At 40.8% G+C, this 22,764-nt stretch overlaps 1 protein-coding gene across 1 annotated transcript in view; it reads left to right on the top strand.

Annotated features, from left to right (window-relative positions):
- LOC129817731 (LHFPL tetraspan subfamily member 7 protein-like) overlaps positions 1–22,764 on the top strand; it is a 221,567-nt gene that overhangs the window by 54,270 nt on the left and 144,533 nt on the right. The window contains exon 2 of the mRNA XM_055873244.1: positions 19,750–19,888. Coding sequence (XP_055729219.1) covers positions 19,750–19,888 — 139 coding nt within the window. The remainder of the gene's footprint in view (positions 1–19,749; positions 19,889–22,764) is intronic.

The raw sequence follows: 22,764 nt of genomic DNA, 5'->3' as shown, positions 1-22,764 counted from the left end.
CTGCATCAGATCTAATCGCCTGAGCGAGAGGTTCAATGATTAGGGCGAAGAGCATAGGCGACAGCGCACAACCCTGCCTTGTCCCTCTGTAAAGGTTAAATCGGGGCGACAATGATTGGTTAGTGAGTATTCTCACACAGGGGTTCCTATATTAAAGCTGGATCCAATTTATGAACCCATCTCCAATATTACATTTCTGTAGGACCTTGAATAGATAGGACCACTCAACTTGGTCAAAAACCTTCTCGGCGTCAAGAGATATAACGGCAAGGTCCATGTTTGGTAACCTCTGAGAATACATAATGTTGAAGAGGCGCCTGAGATTGAAGAATGAGTTTCTGTTCGGGATAAAGCCGGTCTGGTCCGAATGGACCAATTTGCCAATTAACGTGCTAAGCCTGTTAGCCAGGGTTTTTGCTAAAATCTTTTGGTCTGTATTAAGGAGGGATATTGGTCTGTATGACCCTACCTCTTCCGGATCTTTACCCTTCTTATGTATAACTGTAATGAATGCTTCATCCAAAGTAGATGGGAGAGCTCCATCCTCCTTGGCCTGAACCAACATTTTGTGCAGGTAGGGAGAGAGCATGTTGCTGAATGTTTTATAGAATTCACCAGGGTATCCATCTGGGCCCGGGGTCTTGCCACTCTTTAGAGATTTAATTGATTCTTGAATTCCTTCAAGAGATATTTCCTTATTCAGGAAGTTAGAATCTTCCTGGTTCAGGGCAGGAAGATTACAGTCCTCCAAAAAGTTTTGCATAATTAAGGGGTTAGGATCTGCTTTAGATGTATATAGAGTCTCATAAAACTGACGGAATCTGTCATTGATGTCTTTGGGGGAAGAGAGTAATTCCCCAGATGCAGATTTAACTTTGTGAATCATTCGGTCACTCACATTTTTTCGAAGTTGTCTGGCGAGTAATTTGTGTGGTTTGTCACCAAACTCAAAATATTTTTGCTTGGCGTAGAGAAAAGATTTAGCAATTTTAGCTGAGAGAATCTGATTATATTCAAATTTTAAAGAGGTCATTTTTTTATGTTTCTCCATAGATGGATGTCTAGCATTCTCCCTATCCAGTAAGTGAATTTGTCCCTCCAGTTCTACCAATTTCCCCCTGTTTTGCCTACTCCTGGCAGTCTGATAGGAGATGATACAGCCTCTCAAATAAGCCTTAAGTGTTTCCCACAATAATGCTGGGGAAGTCTCTGTGTTGTCGTTGGTATCAAAGAAAAATGTAATTTGGTCTTTAAGATGTTCACAGCATGTTGGTTCTGTGAGGAGCTGAGGATTCAACCTCCAGACCCTCACGTTTGGTACGATGTCACCCAATCTCAGGGAGAAGGTGAGTGGACTGTGGTCCGAGATTATAATATCATGATACCTCACATTACAGGTATAGGGGAGTAGTTTAGCATCAACCAAAAAGTAGTCAATTCGACTATAAACATTGTGAACATGAGAGTAAAAGGAGTATTCCCTACCCGTAGGGTTAGTGATCCTCCATATATCAAATAAGTTAGAATTCTTTATGTAGGTATTCAAGAATTCACTTGAATAGGAGGTGGGGGTTCGCCGGGTAGAGGATCTGTCCAAATATTGGTCTAGCACACAGTTAAGGTCCCCTCCAATGATCAGGTTAGTATGGGAGATATCTGGAATCAGGGCAAGGACTCTTTTGAAAAAAGAGGGGTTATCAATGTTTGTCCCATAGATATTTAGTAGAGTTACCGAAGAAGAGTGGATCTCTCCTATTACGATCACATAACGGCCCTCTTTATCCACAATAGTGGTTTTATGTAGAAAGGGAATTCCTTTCCGTACCAGAATTGCTGTGCCTCTCGTTTTGGCAGAGAAGTTAGAGTGATACACTTGCCCCACCCACCTACATTTAAGTCTGCTATGAGAATTATTTTTCAGATGGGTTTCTTGCAAAAATATAATATCAGACGAGAGTGCTTTCAAGTGGGCTAGGACCTTGCCTCTTAATTGGTTCGTTTAAACCCTTGACATTCCAGGAAGTGAATGTGAGCCCCGCCCCCCTCTCATTTGTAGTTCCTATGGTGGCCTGCATAACATGTAACTCAATAAAAAGGTAAGAAAGCGCACCAAACCATCACGATCAGCATATGTAGCAGCTACACCCGAGCAGTATCCAACCAGCCCCTCCCCCCCTGCAAGCACCTTTACTTCCCACCCTGTTCCCCTACTTTCCCCACTATTTACCCCCCCGATCAACCCACCTTTAACAGGCATACACAAATAGGAGAGAAAAAAATAGAAAAATTAAAATAATAAACACATTGTCTGGCCGATGCCAAAAAAGCACGGCGCGACCTCGAACAAGAGGTAAAACAAAAATAAAATCCCAACTATACGTTCACCTCTCACTATCCTAGAACTTCTACTAACATATGAACTGAGGAGGCTCCCGTGAATAAAGTGTTCAATTAGCATCTAATAAACCTAAAAAGAATAAGTTGCAACTTAAACATATTGCGCACTTAAGCGTCATCTTGGGTCAATCCCTGAGATAAGCAAGATATAGCACCGCAAGATTATATTGCTAAGCAATGCCGGTCTAAACATGAACCATCAGCAACCGACATAGACAGCAGTAGATCGGAAACAGGAATTTTTCTAAATTAAACGTACCCCCCAATCAGAAAATAAATAAATAAAAAGGTTATATATATATATATATATATATATACATATATACACACATATACATACATACACTGCTCAAAAAAATAAAGGGAACACTTAAACAACACAATGTAACTCCAAGTCAATCACACTTCTGTGAAATCAAACTGTCCACTTAGGAAGCAACACTGATTGACAATAAATTTCACATGCTGTTGTGCAAATGGAATAGACAAAAGGTGGAAATTATAGGCAATTAGGCAATTAGAGTCTACAACCCACACAAGTGGCTCAGGTAGTGCAGTTCATCCAGGACGGCACATCAATGCGAGCTGTGGCAAAAAGATTTGCTGTGTCTGTCAGCGTAGTGTCCAGAACATGGAGGCGCTACCAGGAGACAGGCCAGTACATCAGGAGACGTGGAGGAGGCCGTAGGAGGGCAACAACCCAGCAGCAGGACAGCTACCTCCGCCTTTGTGCAAGGAGGTGCACTGCTAGCGCCCTGCAAAATGACCTCCAGCAGGCCACAAATGTGCATGGTTTGTAGACTCCGTCTCATGCTACCACTAGAGTGAGAGCACCGCCAGCATTCAAAAGTGACCGAAACATCAGCCAGGAAGCATAGGAACTGAGAATTGGTCTGTGGTCACCACCTGCAGAATCACTCCTTTTTTGGGGGTGTCTTGCTAATTGCCTATAATTTCCACCTTTTGTCTATTACATTTGCACAACAGCATGTGAAATTTATTGTCAATCAGTTTTGCTTCCTAAGTGGACAGTTTGATTTCACAGAAGTGTGATTGACTTGGAGTTACATTGTGTTGTTTAAGTGTTCCCTTTATTTTTTGAGCAGTGTACATACATACATACATACATACATACATACATACATACATACATACATACATACACATATACACACACATATACACATACACACATACACACCCCCCCCCAAAAAATACATATAAAAGTATATATTTAAAAAAATATATACATATACACACACACACACACACCCATACATATATACATATGCATAAATACACATACATACATATACATACACAAACATTCATGCCCCAGAATAATAATCTACACTAATTTAAAATATACACATACATAATAGTAAAATGCTAAGAGAAAATAATTATAAAGTACAAATAATATTTATATGTACGCACCCCTACACAGACACTACAGAGGGCTGGTGGGGATCTAATTGGGAGAGCGGCCCTCGGCTAAGACAAAGGCAGAACGGCACAAAACATCAACTTGCTATCCAGGTGTCTGTGTCTGCCCCTTCCCAACCATCACCCCCAGTCCCCTGCAAGCAATAAATACATGGTATTGTAATAACAATAAATGTAAGAATTGAAAAATAAATAACGAAACAAAACAAAAAATGGGGGAATATAAGTATATTCATCCGAAAGTGCCAATGATCAAACCTGGAAGACATCCCAAATAGGCATCGCTCTGAACACAGCCAGAATGAAAGTGACTTTAACTGAGAGCCCAGACCGCCCTCCACAGCATCTTACATGTTTGGTAGCCCTTGTTGAGTCCGTTCAATACGGTTTCACCTGTTATGGTATAGTATGGATTCGATTCCATGAGCAGACCCTAACACACAATGACAAGGCACTCTAACCTGTACGGGGGATTGGCGTATGTTCCCGGATAAACTTCTCTGCGTCCAAAACCGAGGAGAGCCAAATCTTCTCACTGGAAGGCGGGGTAATTCTTAGTCTTGCAGGGATGAGCAAGGCTGGGCGAAGATGGAGTTTGTAGAGTTTGGTCATGACATCTCTGTAGTCGCCGCGGTGCTTTGCCACATCGGGCGCATAATCATCATAGACACGGAAGGGGTGACCTTTATGTAACAGGTTGCCCCTCATTCGGGCCTCGCGCAGGATAAGATCCTTGGTCTTGAAACTGTGACAACAGATGATTACTGGGCGAGGACGTTGGCCCGGTCCAGGCACTGGGACAAGGGCGCGATGTGCACGGTCCAGCTGGGGGTCCGAAGCCAAAACATCCAATCCCATTGCATCCTTCAATAGCTTGGCGAAGAAGTCGGTGGGGCTAGAGCCCGCCTCTACCCCCTCTGCCAGACCAACAACGCGAAGGTTATTACGTCTGGAACGGCCCTCCAGGTCAACCACTTTCACAGAAAGCCTCTGCACCCTATCCTGCAGTGACGAGCATAGCTTCTCTAACTCGTCGATCCTACCAGCGTTGAATTCAGAAGCTTTCTCAAGGTCCACAATACTCTGGCCCTGCGAAGCGACCGTTCGAATGGTGCTCTCGATTTTGGTGTCCAGTTCAGCAATAGTAGCCTTAAGATCCTCAGCTAAAGCAACACGTAGTTCTCCCAAAGTTCGGGTAAGTTCTGTAAGTGTCACGTTGTTGCCTGTACCTTCCGCCATGTCTGTCTCGTTGTTTGGTGTGGAGTAGGCCTCCGATGTGGATTTATTGTCCTTTGGTCGCTTATTACTCGGCATTTTTACACAGAAAGTTACAATGTTGTATTAGAAAGACACTTTTGTTGTAAAAAGTATCATAAAGTAGGTTAAGTTAGATTATTTCGCAAAAAAGTTGCAGGAGCCTCTCACACACTGCCGTTCACTCCAACATGCTAGCTCCGCCCCCCACATTGTATGATTTTTAAGTAATTAATTTGCATTTTATTGCATGACATATAAGTACTTGATCACCTACCAACCAGTAAGAATTCCGGCTCTCACAGACCTGTTTTTCTTTAAGAAGCCCTCCTGTTCTCCACTTATTACCTGTATTAACTGCACCTGTTTGAACTCGTTGCCTGTATAAAAGACACCTGTCCACACACTCAATCATACAGACTCCAACCTCTCCACAATGGCCAAGACCAGAGAGCTGTGTAAGGACATCAGGGATAAAATTGTAGACCTGCACAAGGCTGGGATGGGCTACAGGACAATAGCCAAGCAGCTTGGTGAGAAGACAACAACTGTTGGCGCAATTATTAGAAAATGGAAGAAGTTCAAGATGACGGTCAATCACCCTCGGTCTGGGGCTCCATGCAAGATCTCACCTCGTGGGGCATCAATGATCATTAGGAAGGTGAGGGATCAGCCCAGAACTACACGGCAGGACCTGGTCAATGACCTGAAGAGAGCTGGGACCACAGTCTCAAAGAAAACCATTAGTAACACACTACGCCGTCATGGATTAAAATCCTGCAGCGCACGCAAGGTCCCCCTGCTCAAGCCAGCGCATGTCCAGGCCCGTCTGAAGTTTGCCAAAGACCATCTGGATGATCCAGAGGAGGAATGGGAGATGTTCATGTGTTCTGATGAGACAAAAATAGAGCTTTCTGGTCTAAACTCCACTCGCCGTGTTTGGAGGAAGAAGAAGGATGAGTACAACCCCAAGAACACCATCCCAACCGTGAAGCATGGAGGTGGAAACATCATTCTTTGGGGATGCTTTTCTGCAAAGGGGACAGGACGACTGCACCGTATTGAGGGGAGGATGGATGGGGCCATGTATCGCGAGATCTTGGCCAACAACCTCCTTCCCTCAGTAAGAGCATTGAAGATGGGTCCTGGCTGGGTCTTCCAGCATGACAACGACCCGAAACACACAGCCAGGGCAACTAAGGAGTGGCTCCGTAAGAAGCATCTCAAGGTCCTGGAGTGGCCTAGCCAGTCTCCAGACCTGAACCCAATAGAAAATCTTTGGAAGGAGCTGAAAGTCCATATTGCCCAGCGACAGCCCCGAAACCTGAAGGATCTGGAGAAGGTCTGTATGGAGGAGTGGGCCAAAATCCCTGCTGCAGTGTTTGCAAACCTGGTAAAGAACTACAGGAAATGTATGATCTCTGTAATTGCAAACAAAGGTTTCTGTACCAAATATTAAGTTCTGCTTTTCTGATGTATCAAATACTTATGTCATGCAATAAAATGCAAATTAATTACTTAAAAATCATACAATGTGATTTTCTGGATTTTTGTTTTAGATTCCGTCTCTCACAGTTGAAGTGTACCTATGATAAAAATTACAGACCTCTACATGCTTTGTAAGTAGGAAAACCTGCAAAATCGGCAGTGTATCAAATACTTGTTCTCCCCACTGTATATAAATTAGCAAAAATTTTAAAAAAACTGTTTTTGCTTTGTCATTATGTGGTATCGTGGGTAGATTGATGAGGGGGATGTACTCTATTGTAGAATAAGGTTGTAAAGTAACAAAATGGAAAAATGTCCTTGTTCTGCCATGACTCTGAGAAGCGTAATATATTACAGTTTTTCCGGTCCCATTGATAGGATAGTCTCGAACGGAGCTCATCCAGTTTATTCTCCAGTGAATGCACGTTCGCCAAATAGAACAGAGGGCAACGGTGGTGTATTTACTCGCTAACTTAGTCTCGTCAGGGTGCCGACTCGCCTGCCTTGGTTTCTCCACCGCTTCCTCTTTCGAGTCCCGGGGATTAAGGCCTGGTCCGGAGTAAGCAGAACATCCAGAGCTGCTGACTCGTTAATGTAAAAATGTTAGTCTAAATCGAGGTTAGTGATCGCTGTTCTGATGTCCAGAAGTTGTTTTCTGTCATAGGAAATGATGGTGGAGACATTATGTACAAAACAATTCAGATCAGCATAAAAATACACAAGATAGCAGAATTGGACAAGAGCCCGTAAAACGGCTGCTATCCACTGCAGTGCCATCTTATCCAGTTGCTGAGGTGATCGAGTTCCTGACCTTGTATTTCAATTTTTTAGAATCATATTTTTGTACACTAAAGGCCTGTTAACTCAGAGAAGGTACTGAATATCGGTTCTGTGATTTGCTGCGAAGTGAACAAACCATGCTTCAGCATTAGGGGATAGAGACAGTATCGAGAGCAACAAGAGCCACCCACCAAGGAGGCCATGTTTGTCCTTCACCCATTCCAATGCACACATACAGTGGCGTCCATTTGGGTTCCAGGTGGGGCAGCAGGTGGTGGTATGTGGCCCTGACAGGAAGACAGATGCCTGGGTGTTAGGCCAGAGTGGACCCAGGCCAGGAAAACTGGGACTACAACTCTGGAATGCAGCTCTGGATACAGTCCTGAATTGGACCTCTGTTCCTCTGTCAGTGGCTCTGCCCTCCTGCTGTCCTATCCTGTAGAGCTATTGATTTAGGAAAAGGATAGGGCAACATGTATGGGCAGGCTCTGAGAAGCCACTCCACATGCCTGACTGTGGTTACACATGCATGCACACATGTAGACACACACACACACACATACACCCATCTTTGTCAGTGGTAATACAGGCAGTTTGAAGGCAGGGAAGTTGGAACGTCCGTCTCTCCACAGCGTTGTTGGCAGCCGGAGCAGGCTCTCACAGGGACCCACAACAATGGGCTCTGTCATGCATGTGGTCTGCTGACTCTGGTCACTCTGGCTGTTTCCGTCCCTGGGGCTGGGGGTGGCTCTGCTCTGTGCGTTGAACTTGACTTTTTGCCCACTCTACCAACACCCCCACCTGGTTCTGGCTCTCACTGTCTGCTGAGGAGAGGGACTGACCGGGGAGAAATTGCTGGGAAAACAATGAGAAAAAATCAAAAGAGAGAGACAGTGTGTGTGTGAGAGAGAGAGAGAGAGAGAGAGAGAGAGCAGGAAGTTTGCCTCAGTTCATTCAGCCAGGATAAATTGTAAGGCTGACTTCAGATTACCGCTGTGCTTTTTGATTAAACATGTCACCACATTTTTAAAATATATTTAACCCTTTTTTTTACCAGGTAAGTTGACTGAGAACACATTTTCATTAACAGCAACAACCTGGGGAATAGCCAATTGAGAGGAATGAGCCAATTGTAAGCTGGGGATGATTAGTTGACCATGATGGTATGAGGGCCAGATTGGGAATTTAGCCAGGACATAGGGTTAACACCCCTACAATAAGTGCCATGTGATCTTTAGTGATCACAGAGAGTCAGGACACCCGTTTAACGTCCCATCCAAAAGCCAGCACCCTACACAGGGCAACTGCCCTGGGATATTTTTTTTAGACCAGAGGAAAGAGTGCCTCCATCTAGACCTCCGAAACCACTTCCAGCAGCATCTGGTCTCCCATCTAAGGACTGACCAGGACCAACCCTGCTTAGCTTCAGAAGCACACCAGCAGTGGGATGCAGGGTGGTATGCTGCTGGCTACAGTAAAACATGCTTTTTCATACTTTATTATTTGAGGCACGAATATAGTGGATTCCTTACGACAATGACAGGCCATTTAGTGTTACCCCCTCTGACTTACCCAGAATAGGGGGAGTGAGTTTCCCCCTTATGGGGGAGAATATGGGAAACTCCACTCCGCTCGATCTATAGGAACCCTACTATAGGAAGCCCTACTGCTAAACTGGAAACCCAATTTACAGATTAGCATTCCAATAAGCATTCCCCATCAACATGATTTGGAATAGGGTAATTACTCTAGAACAGGATCTAAGGGGAGAGGCTATATCAAATTAATGACAGATTACATTTCTCAACCGTCAACCATCCTATGTTATAACATGTTGACTTCTCCAGTTATTATTAGATGAGGACAATAAACATTTACAGACACACCCATTTTCTGTGGTGAATTTTAGGAATTTGCCTGTTGTTTCCATGCCTGGCTGTCTGGCTTCAAGGGAAACTGAAGAACATTCTAATGTCCTCTTCATAAGTGCTTTCTGAATGTCATGTCCTTTCTTGGGCCTGGCTGTCCTCAACATAAAATTGACACTCCGTCCACTTGTCAGGTCATTAATCTCCTCCCCCCCTTATCCCTCATCTCCTCTCCATCTTGTATTCTTGCAGCGTGGGCCCTTGGTGCAGGGCATTGTCAGACATTCAGGGCGGATTGTCTGACACGACACACAGTTGCACACAATCCTCTGTCTCTACTAAGCGACTGTACCCCAGTAAAGATCAATGAGGAGATGGATGTATTATTCAACACATTCATTTAGGGGATGGCGGCATTTGTGGGACCGTTTTGGCAGAGTTATAAGGATTGTTCGGAAAATGATTAAGTTACAATATAGAGTACCAGGGAAGAAAAACAACTGATTAAAACAGAGAGAGAGCGAGAGAGTAGAGACCCCTCCCAGCTGGTTCCCTGTGTGTGTGTGTGTGTGTGTGTGTGTGTGTGTGTGTGTGTGTGTGTGTGTGTGTGTGTGTGTGTGTGTGTGTGTGTGTGTGTGTGTGTGTGTGTGTGTGTGTGTGTGTGTGTGTGTGTGTGTGTGTGTGTGTGTCTGTGTCTGTGTATTTCAGCTACAGGGCAATATCCAGGCCTCATTCAGCCTTGCTCAGTGGAAAGTGATGTTTGTGGAAGCGCGTGTGTTTGTGCATGTGATGTTACTCAGGGTAAAGTGATGTTTGTGGAAGCGTGTGTGTATTGGTGTATGTGCGTGTGATGTTAATCAGTGTAAAGTGATGTTTTTGGAGATGTGTGTGTGTGACTAAGCTAATGGGCTCAGAGCGACACGGAGAGATGTCAAGGATGACACTTACTATGATCGCTAGCTACGCTGCTACATCACTGAATGCTGATGAGCCCAGGGTCGAGCTAGCTAAGTGGAGGGTTGGCGCTAAAAGGAAGGTGGAGCGAGAGAGAGAAGAGAGAGAGAGAGCATAGCTGCTGTGCTTTGGGTCGGTGTCATCCCTCTCAGTATGCAAAACAATAACAGTTTACATAAAACAGCACCCACGCGTCGGTCCAGTTATATAGCAAACTAATCACATATGCATAGTATGTATATCAGTTAGGCGTATGTATTCACTTCACCCAGAGTCCTTGATACAGGGAAGGCTTTAGATTGTCAAGTGCCTGGGCTGTTTGTGTCAAGGGTGTGCATAGAGCACTAATGGGAAACGTCTCTCTTTATGTTGTGTTGTGGTGTCTCTCTTCTCGTGATGTGTGTTTTGTCCTATATTTTTATTTTTTATTCTAGCCCCAGTCCCCGCAGGAGGCCTTTTGCTTTTTGGTAGGCCGTCATTGTAAATAATAATTTGTTCTTAATTGGCTTGCCTTGTTAAATAAAGGTTAAATAAACTAAATGTAAAAAAATGTAATGGTCTGGTCTTTATACTGCTGTTCCAACAGCGATGAGTGTTGAGGATGTGGGCAATTCCACAGTAACGGATTACACTTTGACTCGTTTTCTTCACTTTAAAATGTATGCCAAACTAAAATATTGAATTGAATATGCTCAAGGGCTAGTTGTAACAATGTACACTAAAGCATTTACAAAACCAAATTTTGTGGAAGAATTTTACAGTAGAATCTCCCTCAGGTTTTTATGCGACCATGTTTTCCAAAAACTCTGTTCCGAATTAAATGTTAAAGATTGAGTTATAGAACTACAGTATATTAAGTGGATTAACACCCGGTAACGGAATTACATCATGGGTTGGGTCCCTGATCTGTACTACATAGAAATGCATAATTATGGATATTAATTTAATTATCCTCGTGTTTCACAAGTTTGGACATCACAGCGCAGCACAGCAAAGCACAGACGAGTACAGTACAGTACAATGCAGCAGAGTAGGGTAGAGTTCAGTAGAGTACAATAAAACATAGTATGGTAGAGCAGAATTCAGTACAGTGCAGTACAATACAGCAGAGTAGAGTAGGGTAGAGTTCAGTAGAGTACAATAAAACATAGTATGGTAGAGCAGAATTCAGTACAGTGCAGTAAAGTACAGAATTACTGATTTTTTTTGCGCGTTTTAATTACTTAATTCATAAATACAATTGATATTAGTAAAATCCCTATAACTAAAGTTGGTGGGACAAAATCGAAAGTTACCAGGGAATTAGCGGTTTCCACTGGATAACACAGTGGAGAGTCAGAACAGCTTTCGCAGTTTGTCAACAGATTCCGCTCTGGCGGGAGTAATCAGAAGGGGAATATCACAGTGAAACACAATCATTCCACTATTAGCACCAGTTATATTATGGACATTTTCTGAAATTACAAAAAAAATCCTGTGTGGCACCCTCAAAGATATGTGTGTTTTTGGTAACGGAATTACAAGACACAAAGCAATATTTCTTAAACTTATAGAAGGTAAACAATTTCTACAAAACTAAATATAAGAATTTATATTAGTTGGCAGGGGTCTTTACGTCAACATTATTGTGTTTTGATGTATTTCTGATACATTTTACAACTATTCGGATAGATGTTTTCTAAGACATATTTTCCATCTTTTTATCCAGAAATCAAAACCTTTACTTATGCATACTTTTTAAGATTGAAAATCATTAAAAAATATATATCTATGCCTTCATTTCCTAAAAATATAGACTCGTAACTTTCATTTAACACCCAATTTGATATGCTCTTATGAACTTCACATGTTGGTGCTCATGGATCCTTTTAGATGGAAATGCCCATGTGTACTTTCACAAGCTCCAAATGAAAATACTGTATTGTGATACATTTATTGGAAGGAGGAACATTTTCTTATGGCTGCAGCAGCACTTACTGTATGCTCAGCACTTTCTAAACCACAGACTGTATAACTCCCAATTGTGCATACAATGAAATCTTATTGGCTTTTTGTGTGTAATCCTTGTCTTCCTCGACTTAATTGGAAAAGGTAACCCATGGAACCTCCACCTGAATGTTACTTTATTACTCAATACTCTTAGTCTATTTAGGGCATTTCTGAATCAGGGCTGTAACTGTTATTGCTCTCCAATACAGGCCTTGTATGTGATATTAGATTGGATTGTAGTAGGAAACCAATAAAATAGTCTTTATGACCGAGCCCCAGCCCTGACCGTAGGTCATTGTGGGACCGTGCGCTTTCGTGTTAGTGTCTGCGTGCATGCATGGTTTAACACTGCTGTTGTCTTATACCACAAGATTGACCACCCCGGGCAAGTGTTTACTATAGACCTACTTTAGATGCTGAACAGCCAAAGTGATAATGATGACCTCATTTAACAGAGCCTAGGGCGTTGTCTATTTCTTCTCCTTATCATCTCCAACATAATTTACTTTTTGTTTTTACAATTTCATTCTTCAATGTAACTTCAAATTGACTTTCTCTATCTCCGGCTTGTTGTGTTGTTTCAGTGCTCTGCGTAGTTATTCACATATATTTACAATCTATTTAAGAAACATCTCTGAAAGTGCCAGTGCTGTTAGAACCCAATTTTCTACTAAATTAACTCTGGCTCTAAGCATCGCTTAGCACAACACTACACCGTAGTGGAAAAGGGCTTCTCTCTTCTTTCTGTCTCGTCTGTAACTAAAAGTTGCGATCATAATGAGTTCATTATAACGCGTTTCTATCATCAACAGCCGAAGACGCTAAACACAATATCGCTGACAAACACAGAATGTAAAGACTTGATTAATGTTGTCCGCATTAATTGAAATGTAGGTTTTGTTTTATAGATGGAGACAGGGCAACAAATGCGATAGGCTTTATTAAATATTCTCTGGAGTTGTTTTAAATGGCAAGTGTAAAATGTCATGTGAATACATCTATTACTGCTTCCCAGTTAATTAGCGGAATGAAAGGAAGTTATTCTGCTAGTGGAGAAATATTGCTGTTACCTGCCTGTGTGAAGTGAGAGGATGTTACCTGCTTCATTTTTATATTACCAACCTTGAATTTGTACACGAAACTGCACTTGGGGATAGTTAAATGTCTCCTATTGCAGTCGTATGTATTATGATTTTACATTATATTACATTATGCATTATGCCGCAGTAACCTGTAGTTCCATACAGTAAATGACTGCTACTGTTAAGTGGGTATGTATTGTGGGGACCAGGGTTGGGTAGGTTACTTTCTAAATGTAATCCGTTACAGCTACTAGTTACCTGTCCAAAATTTTAATCAGTAACGTAACTTCTGGATTACCCAAACTCAGTAATGTAATCTGATTACATTCAGTTATTTTTAGATTACTTTCCTCCTAGATGAGCTCCGGAGTGGTGCAGCGGTCTATGGCACTGCATCTCAGTGCAAGAGGCGTCACTACAGTCCCTGCTTCGAATCCAGGCTGTATCATATCCGGACGCGATTGGGAGTCTTTGATATCTTGATAATATGTAGCTGTTTAAAGGTCAACTCCACAGATGAAACAATAACAAAACGGCACCCCGCCTCTGTTTTGGTAAAAAGCTGAGGGATGGGCCTGGAGAAATGTAACCACTCTCAGATTAATAGACAGAGCTATGGATGCAAGGACTGACCATCCATGATATCAAAAGTATTGTTTTAACCATGTTAAGAAGCTATACAGTGTGTGTTTACATTTACAATGTGTACAAACATTGGAGAAAAACAAGCTTATATCTCATGGTGTGTGACAGTTGAACTAAGCTCATGAGGCATTTATAAGTTATATTCTTCAAGAATCAATGGATATATATATATATATAACTTATAAATCCAAAAAATGGATGTAGAAACTACAGATTGCCCCTTTAAGTCTATCAAAAGTGTGTGAGTTAGAGCATGTGTCCATTAGGCCTATGGATTTTTTTTTAAATCAGCAATTAGATTTGAATTAGATTGAGCAATAAAAGCCTACATTTTATTCCATAGGCTGGGATCCGAACTATGCAGCTGTTGCAAGAGCTCATTTTCACTGTATGTTCACTGGTTTCAAAAACAATTGATTGACAGGCAGCTTAAACTTCTTGAATTCAATCATTATTGAGTTCAAATACACATATAGATTTGTGAACAGCCATTCACAACAATCACAATCCGTTAAGCGCAAATAGCTAAATGAGAGAGAAGCAGTGTGATTCACATCAATGTGCTATGTAGATATCAATAATAAGTGATGTCCGTATCGCCGAAGACTTCACCACTGCTGTTATCCTTACCTCCAAGCGTTTATTCAAGTTGGATAATCTCTGCCGACAGCAGTCGCACCATTGGAAGACATAGCTTGGACTGTAGCCTACAAAAGCCTATTTCCGTTATTTTCCCGCGATCCATCAAACACATTTGGTGTGTCATCATAGTGGTCTCTGACTTATGGTCAGACTCGCTCACGTTGAACAAATATAAACTTGTGTCTTTTTTCAATGCTAATTTGAATGTCATTGAGAAAACAGAGAAGTGTCAAATATTTGTTTTTGCAAACATCCTTTCTGAATTTAAAACTAATCCTCGAAGTAATCATCTAGTTTTTCTAAAGTATCTGTAATCTTATTACAACATTGAGGCCCAGCATACCTTTAATGTGTCACTGAATGTAAAATAGACATGGCAGGGAGGCAGCTAGGCGCTACACCAGGAGGCTGTGAGACAAGTCAAGATAAAGCAATGAGGGAAAGAACCAGACATTCCCATGCATACATGAATATCATTTTGGTGAGAGAGGAAAAGAGAACAAAGAACATCATATTTAATGGCTTTTCTACAGAGCCTACTCTGTACAGTATACCTTCCTCTCACCTCTCATGTGATCAGCAATGCAGCAGAAACACTTTCATCGTGACCATTATCAACACCATCATCAACATAATCATAATCATTGTTGTTCACTTTTGATTCTTGCTTTGGTTATGATCCGATAGTAAAAGGCATGTTGATTTAACCCAGTATAACAGCACATATCTCCTCCCTCTTTTTCTTACACTCTTAGAAAAAAGGTTCCAAAAGGGTTATTTTTGGTTCCAGGTAGAACACTTTTTGGTTCTAGGTAGAACCCTTTTGCGTTCCATGTAGAACTGTCTGTTGAAAGGGTTGTACTTGGAACCCAAAAGGCTTCTACTTAGAACCAAAAGTGTTCTAACTAGAACCAAAAAGGGGTCTTCAAAGTGTTCTCCTATGGGGACGGCCGAATAACCTTTTAAGGTTCTGGATAGAAGAAAAGGTGCTAAGGGTGTATGTACACTTCCCTTTTGCCAACTGACTCCTTTGTTTTGATGGAGCTATTCAGCTGCAGACAATGTACACATACATTCACTTTTGTTTGGAACTGTTTTGAACTGTTATGACACAATGACACATGAAGACAATGAGTTACAATTCTAAAAAGGTTGCATGTGAATTTCTTTCCCCAATCACCAAAAACACTAGTGAAGGACACTCACTATTGTGACTGTGAGGGCTTTGAGTGCAATGTATGAAAATATCTTTATACTGTAAATAACATTGTTTGGGAGAGATGGCATTGACACATACTTAGGAGATGGATAGAGATAACTCCTTGAATCTTAACCAAGTTATTCTGTTCTATGTTATTCCATCCTTCCTCTAAAGAGAGTATACAGTAGAGTAGCTCAGGAAAATTTGGACCGCAGGTGGTTTTATTTGTACCCCCAAGTTGTCTGAGCAAAAATAAATATATATACAGTTGAAGTCAGAAGTTTACATACACTTAGGTTGGAGTCATTAAAACTCGTTTTTCAACCACTCCATGAATTTCTTGTTAACAAACTATAGTTTTGGCAAGTCGATTAGGACATCTACTTTGTGCATGACACAAGTAATTTTTCCAACAATTGTTTACAGAAAGATTATTTCACTTATAATTCACTGTATCACAATTCCAGTGGGTCAATGTGGAGAAATGTAGAGAAATGTACTCTGGTCTGATGAAACAAAAATAGAACTGTTTGGCCATAATGACCATCGTTATGTTTGGTGGAAAAAAGGGGAAGCTTGCGAGCCGAAGAACACCATCCCAACCGTGAAGCATGGGGGTGGCAGCATCATGTTGTTGGGGTGCTTTGCTGCAGGAGAGACTGGTGCACTTCACAAAATAGATGGCATCATGAGGGGAAAAAATATATGGATATATTGAAGCAACATCTCATGACATCAGTCAGGAAGTTATAGCTTGGTCGCAAATGGGTCTTCCAAATGGACAATGACCCCAAGCATACTTCCAAAGTTGTGGCAAAATAGCTTAAGGACAACAAAGTCAAGGTATTGGAGTGACCATCACAAAGACCTGACCTCAATCCTATAGAAAATTTGTGGGCAGAACTGAAAAAGCGTGTGCGAACAAGGAGGCCTACAAACCTGACTCAGTTACACCAGCTCTGTCAGGAGGAAGGGTCCAAAATTCACCCGACATATTGTGGGAAGCTTGTGGAAGGCTGCCTGAAACGTTTGACCCAAGTTAAACAATTTAAAGGCAATGCTACCAAATACTAATTGAGTGTATGTAAACTTCTGACCCACTGGGAATGTGATGAAAGAAATAAAAGCTGAAATAAATCATTCCCTCTACTATTATTCTGACATTTCACATTCTTAAAATAAAGTGGTGATCCTAACTGACCTAAGAGAGGGAATGTTTACGAGGATTAAATGTCAGGAATTGTGAAAAACTGAGTTTAAATGTATTTTGCTAAGGTGTATGTAGACTTCTGACTTCAACTGTACATACAAATACACATTTCTGTTACACGATTTCTGATGTCCATCCAGTTTGATTTCTATTTGCTTATTTCACAAATGTTCTGAACCCTTATACATTTTACAGATACAGTATATTTTACATTTGTTATCTTGTTGTTATTAGTCCCACCCTTCAGCTCCATTCAACCCCTCCCTCCCATCTATCTCTTAACACCGCCCGATTTCTATTTGACATATATTTTTCAACTGTGCTGTGATTGCTTGTATTGCTGTTTGCAGCGTTAGCTCCAGGTAAATGTTGCAATACTTCAGCCATTCCTGGAAATGTGACCAAAAACGAGCTACATATGGACAGTACCAAAAAAAAAGATCTAATGACTCTGTCTCTTCACAGCAATACCTGCAGAGCTGGTGAGGTTGTATTCCCTCATATATATATATATAGCATTCTATTGGTTGCAATCATTTTTTATAATAACTTAAATCGGAAAATTCAAAGTTTTAAATCCGGCGTCGTTTTGAGTGTCAATTCATAAATCATGTGCCATGGAATCAGTACATCGAAAATCTCTTCCCAACTCTTTTGCAATCTATATAGAGGCACAGCTGTCAATTCTTTGGTACTGAAATGAAACTGGTATATATTTTGATTCATCACTATTTTCTTGAACCAATTTTGGTCTTTAATGCAGGGCCAACAGACAAGGGTCTGAATACTTATGTAATGTGATATTTCAGATTTTTATTTTTATAAAATTTGCAACAATTTTCAAAACTCCTTTGTCATTATGGGGTATTGTGTGTAGATTGATGAAGAAAAAACTCCCTTTAATCGATTTTAGAATAACGCCGTAACGTAACAAAATGTGGAAATTGTCAAGTGGTCTGAATACTTTACGAATGTACTGTATATATATATATATACAAACAAATTGGGGGGGAGGGGGGAGAGGTATTCCCGTGTATAATAGAGAGACACGTGATCATACACAAATATAAGCAAAGTGTGAAATTATTATGTTTTAGTCAAGTATGCTATCTGTATGGGCTTCTTGCAGTCAATTTGCAGACTACAAATGATTTGTAATTATGTTCCGGCCCCCGACCATTCGTCAAGAAAAAATCGTCCCACGGCTGAATCTAGTAGCTGGAGTAGCTCATCTCAGAATAGCGGGGGTTGCTTTTTCATCTATTGCTCTCTTTTGTCTTACCTTCATAAAAAAATTAAGGCGACCTTCCTCATTTTCTCTGCCCCAAACTTGCAAGAACAATTTAATTAAGTCTTCTGCCAGGCATGGAGATTCTTGCTGTCTTTTTTCTCCCTCCATGTCAGTCAGAACGGTGAAACACATCAAGTACGCGACTAATGACACTTGTATTAGTGGTGTAATTCCCTCATGCATGTTATACAGTTTTCTGTAATCGCCGCGGCTTGAATGCTAATCACTCACAGGACTTGTTCCAACAACTCCACTTTGTGTGCGTGTGTGTGTGTGTGTGTGTGTGTGTGTGTGTGTCCAGGTGGTAGGAAGGTAGGATGCGCAGCAGCTTTATCAAAGTGGCTGCTGCCAACATACTGACTCTACTCCAGCCACTTTAATAATGGAAAAATGTATGTAATACATTTATCACTAGCCACTTTAAACAATGCCACTAATGTTTACATACCCTACATTACTCATCTCATATGTATATACTGTACTCTATATCATCTACTGCATCTTGCCATCTTGATGTAATGTATCGCTAGCCACTTTAAACAATGCCACCTTTATATGTTTACATACCCTACATTACTCATCTCATATGTATATACTGTACTCTATACCATCCACTGCATCTTGCCTATGCCGTTCGGCCATCACTCATTCATATATATTTTTTTATGTACATATTCTTATTAATTCCTTTACACTTGTGTGTATAAGGTAAAATGTTGTGAAATTGTTAGGTTAGATATTACTGCATTGTCGGAACTAGAAGCACAAGCGTTTCGCTACACTCGCATTAACATCTGCTAACCATGTGTATGTCACAAATAACATTTGATTTGATTTCTCAAAGCCAGTGTGAGACAGGGTGATAGGCCTATGAATGAAAAGACTGCCAGGCAGATCAAACAGCAGGAATCGGGATGAGGAAGGAGGGTGTCTGTCTGGGAGAATTCTCCTGGAACCCCCACTCACCTGACACACAGCTCCTCCCTTTCCCTACCTAGAACGCATTGGGCGCATAGCATCTACATTCCAGGACCTCACCTAGCCCACAGTTTGTGTGTGTTCGTGTTAGTGGATTGTGTGTGAACAGTTGTCTGTTAGCGTGATTTATGTGTTGTGCTTGCCTGGTGTTCTCCTCAGCCTCTCTCTCTCTGTCTGTGTGACCAGTGTGTGATTAAACATAGTGTAATGAATGAGGACAGTCGGGGTCAATCCTTTGTTGTCCTGATTTGAAGCACTGTCTCAGGAAACAGAAACCTATTAACCAATGTGTGTGTTTGTGTGGGTCTGTGAGTGAGAGTAACATGTATAACTCTGTTTCTAGCTTTCAAACTATCCCACATTATATTTAGTATGGTTCAACCTGTCAAAGTTGCTTCCTTGATATGTACTGGTTGCTGAATAGCAAGCTGATAATCAAATATGCATTAATAGTGTATTTATGTTTAACGAGTGATCAATCCTTGAACTTACCCCTATCTCTGGTGTTTGTGTGTGTGTTTCAGACGAGTGCGGTGCTGTGTTCTGGAGGATGTTCTCTCCTGGCAGTCAGCTCTCTGTTGGCCATCATCACCATCTTCCTGCCCAGCGGAGGCTGTGAGAGGAGGATCTGTACACTGGCTGGATACATGCAGATGGCTGCGGGTGAGTACAGAACAGACACATACACACACACCTGTCAACAACAACACACAGACTTTCAATTACCTCGACCAGGGCTGACCAAACTGGGGCCGCGACGCTGTTTGGTTTGGCCCGAAAGAAGGTTACAAATATATACATGTATATATCTCAACTTAGAATAGTAAAGTCGTTTCTGAAATTTGGTTGTGCATCAGCAGTTTTCCACTTGTAATGTAAGTCACTGGCAGTCACTCAATTAGCTCATGTTAGCAAAACATTTTTAGATGCTAGCCAGCTATATAACCTTGTAGTACAAATTACCAACCTGGCACGCACAGGGGCCCTAACCTCCAGGGGGCCCCATAGATTTTTTTTGTCACTCTCAATCAGATATCATATGAACATGGTATAAGTCATGGCAAAATGTGTGTAATTGCAGAAAATCTGCTTTAAAACTGCAAAGTTTCTCACCACCCCATGGCAAAATGTGTAAAATGGTAGGAAATTAGCTTTAAAACTGTGAAACAATGCTTCACCTCATGACAAAATTTGTAGAATTGCTGAAAATGTTCTTTAACTCTGCCCAAAAATGTATCTAACCAAAATCTCTCTTCGGGCCCCAAATAGGCTAGAGGTGCTTTTGCCTGATTAGCTTCCCTCATGTTTTCCTGGAATTTCTGATGCATTTCAGTGACTTACTGCTGCAAATACAAATTGTTACACCTTTCCCATATTCAAGTAATTTGAAACATATTCCAGTTATTAGCCTTATGAAAGTAGAAACTTGGTTGCAGTTTCTGTGCCACAACGGTTACTTTTTTTTAAATACATCTTTAATCTTTAATACTGGTAATCAGAATATGTTGTTAGGTGTCAAGTTATATGGCTACAATTTGATTGTTGGAAATGTGATTTTAAGATTGCTTACTAAACAGATATTGTTTACCTGTTATATTTCTAAATAGATAATGCCTATTTGTTTGGCCAGTGGCCCACCAATCAGATTATATTTTGGCCCACCAAACCTAAATATTTGAGCACCCCTGACCTACACGGTAGATAGCGTTGTCTACTCAACGACTGATATACAAGTTCAAGGTGAATCATAAGAGAGTTATGAATGAAGTCCCTTGGTCCCATAAGTTATTATTTCTCCCATTTCTCTGCTTGGGCCTTCTTTGGTGATCTAGGTAGGCTATATCTTCATCTGTAGAGCAATTCCCCAGAATGATGCTGAGACTCTGATTTTTCACTTTAAAAGTATGCCAAACCTAAAACATTGATTGCAAAGTTGAACAGACCATACAACACAATGACTACTTTTAACAATTTCCACTGAAAACTTTACTGAAACACGTTTACTAGAAGAGCAGTGCAGATCTACAGTTTGATAAGAGAAAAACAGTCCCTCTCCTTTTTTTATGCGACCACATTTTTCCAAAGAACTCTGTTAAATATCTACTCCGAATGAAGATTCAAAGATGTCTGCAGAAAGAATGAATTGTCAGGTATGATATGACACCTTGAGTTTGAAAAAATCTATTTTGGTTATGGAAGTACAGTAAGTGAAATGGATTAACACCTAGTACCAGAATTATTGTAACAGATCGACTTCATGGGTCCATAATCTGTACTATACAGAAATGCATAAGTATGAATGTCATTCTCTTCAATTTGGTTGGTCCGGACTGGACCAAAATATGTACCACTCATAGACATATATTTTGCATTATTGGATAGCACAGTACAGAAAAGTAGAGCACAGTATAGTACAGTAAAGTACAGTGGAGTTCAGTAAAGTATAATTCAGTAAAGTACAGTACATCAAGTAAAGTATACTGTACTTTACTCAAGTGTGCTCTACTGTACTCTACTAAAGTCTACTTTACTGTACACCTGTTCTCTACTTTTGTTTTCTCTACTGTACTGTTCTGTACAAATTTTGTGAAACAGACGTCTATGCTTGGTTCAGATTTGGACTGACCTTCGACCACTTTTCAACGTCCATGGACGTCTGGTGTTGGCTGGTGCTTAGTGGGTGAGAGGGCTGGTTACAGTAAATGGAATGAGAGGGGGTTCATGGGAAAGTTGACATTATCTTGAGAGAGAGAGTGAGGGGTTGTCCAGACTGTTTTCACACTCTTGCTTTGACCACCATGTGACAGAAAGAGAAAGAAAACAGTTATGAGCTGAACATAACAATATGCCAGTGGAAGAGAGGACAGTAGCAAATTAGCTCCCATTGTAGCCAATGCAGTTGCAGTCATTCTGTTGCAGATTTTTTGGTCATTCTGTTTCCGATTTGATAACAGAATGGCACATTTTAATCACTTAATTAATCATAAACCAAATTGATTTCAGTAAAAACACTAACTAATTGGTAGGTCTACCTTTACTTGTTAATTCTGTGATCTTTTATTATCTTCCCTCGTGAGGGAGAGAAATAAAGAAATATCTTAAAGATATGTGGATTTTTGGTAACAAAATGACAAGACACTAGGCAATATTTCTTAAATTTATAGATGGCAAATAATTTCTGCAAAACTAAATGTACGTGTTCATATTAGTTGGCAGGTGTCTTTACATCAACATTATTGTGATTTGTTGCATTTTTAATACCTTTTAGGACTTTTTCTGCCAGATGTTTTCTGAGACCCCTTTTCCAGTTGTTTGACCAGAAGTCAACGCCTTTGCTTATTCCTAATGTGTAGGATGGAAAAAGGTTAAAAAACTGTATATGACTTAATTTCTAAAAACTATAGACTCTTTGCTTTCATTTGACACCAGATTTGACATGCTCCTATGAACTTCACATGTTGGTGCTCATAGGTCCTTTTACATGGAAATGCCCTTTAGTGTTCTCTATAGGTATTAATCCAGTACACAGATATTTACAA

Source organism: Salvelinus fontinalis, chromosome 2, assembly GCF_029448725.1.
Source record: "Salvelinus fontinalis isolate EN_2023a chromosome 2, ASM2944872v1, whole genome shotgun sequence".
NCBI lineage: Eukaryota > Metazoa > Chordata > Actinopteri > Salmoniformes > Salmonidae > Salvelinus > Salvelinus fontinalis.
This window is presented reverse-complemented; position numbering and strand designations above follow the sequence as displayed.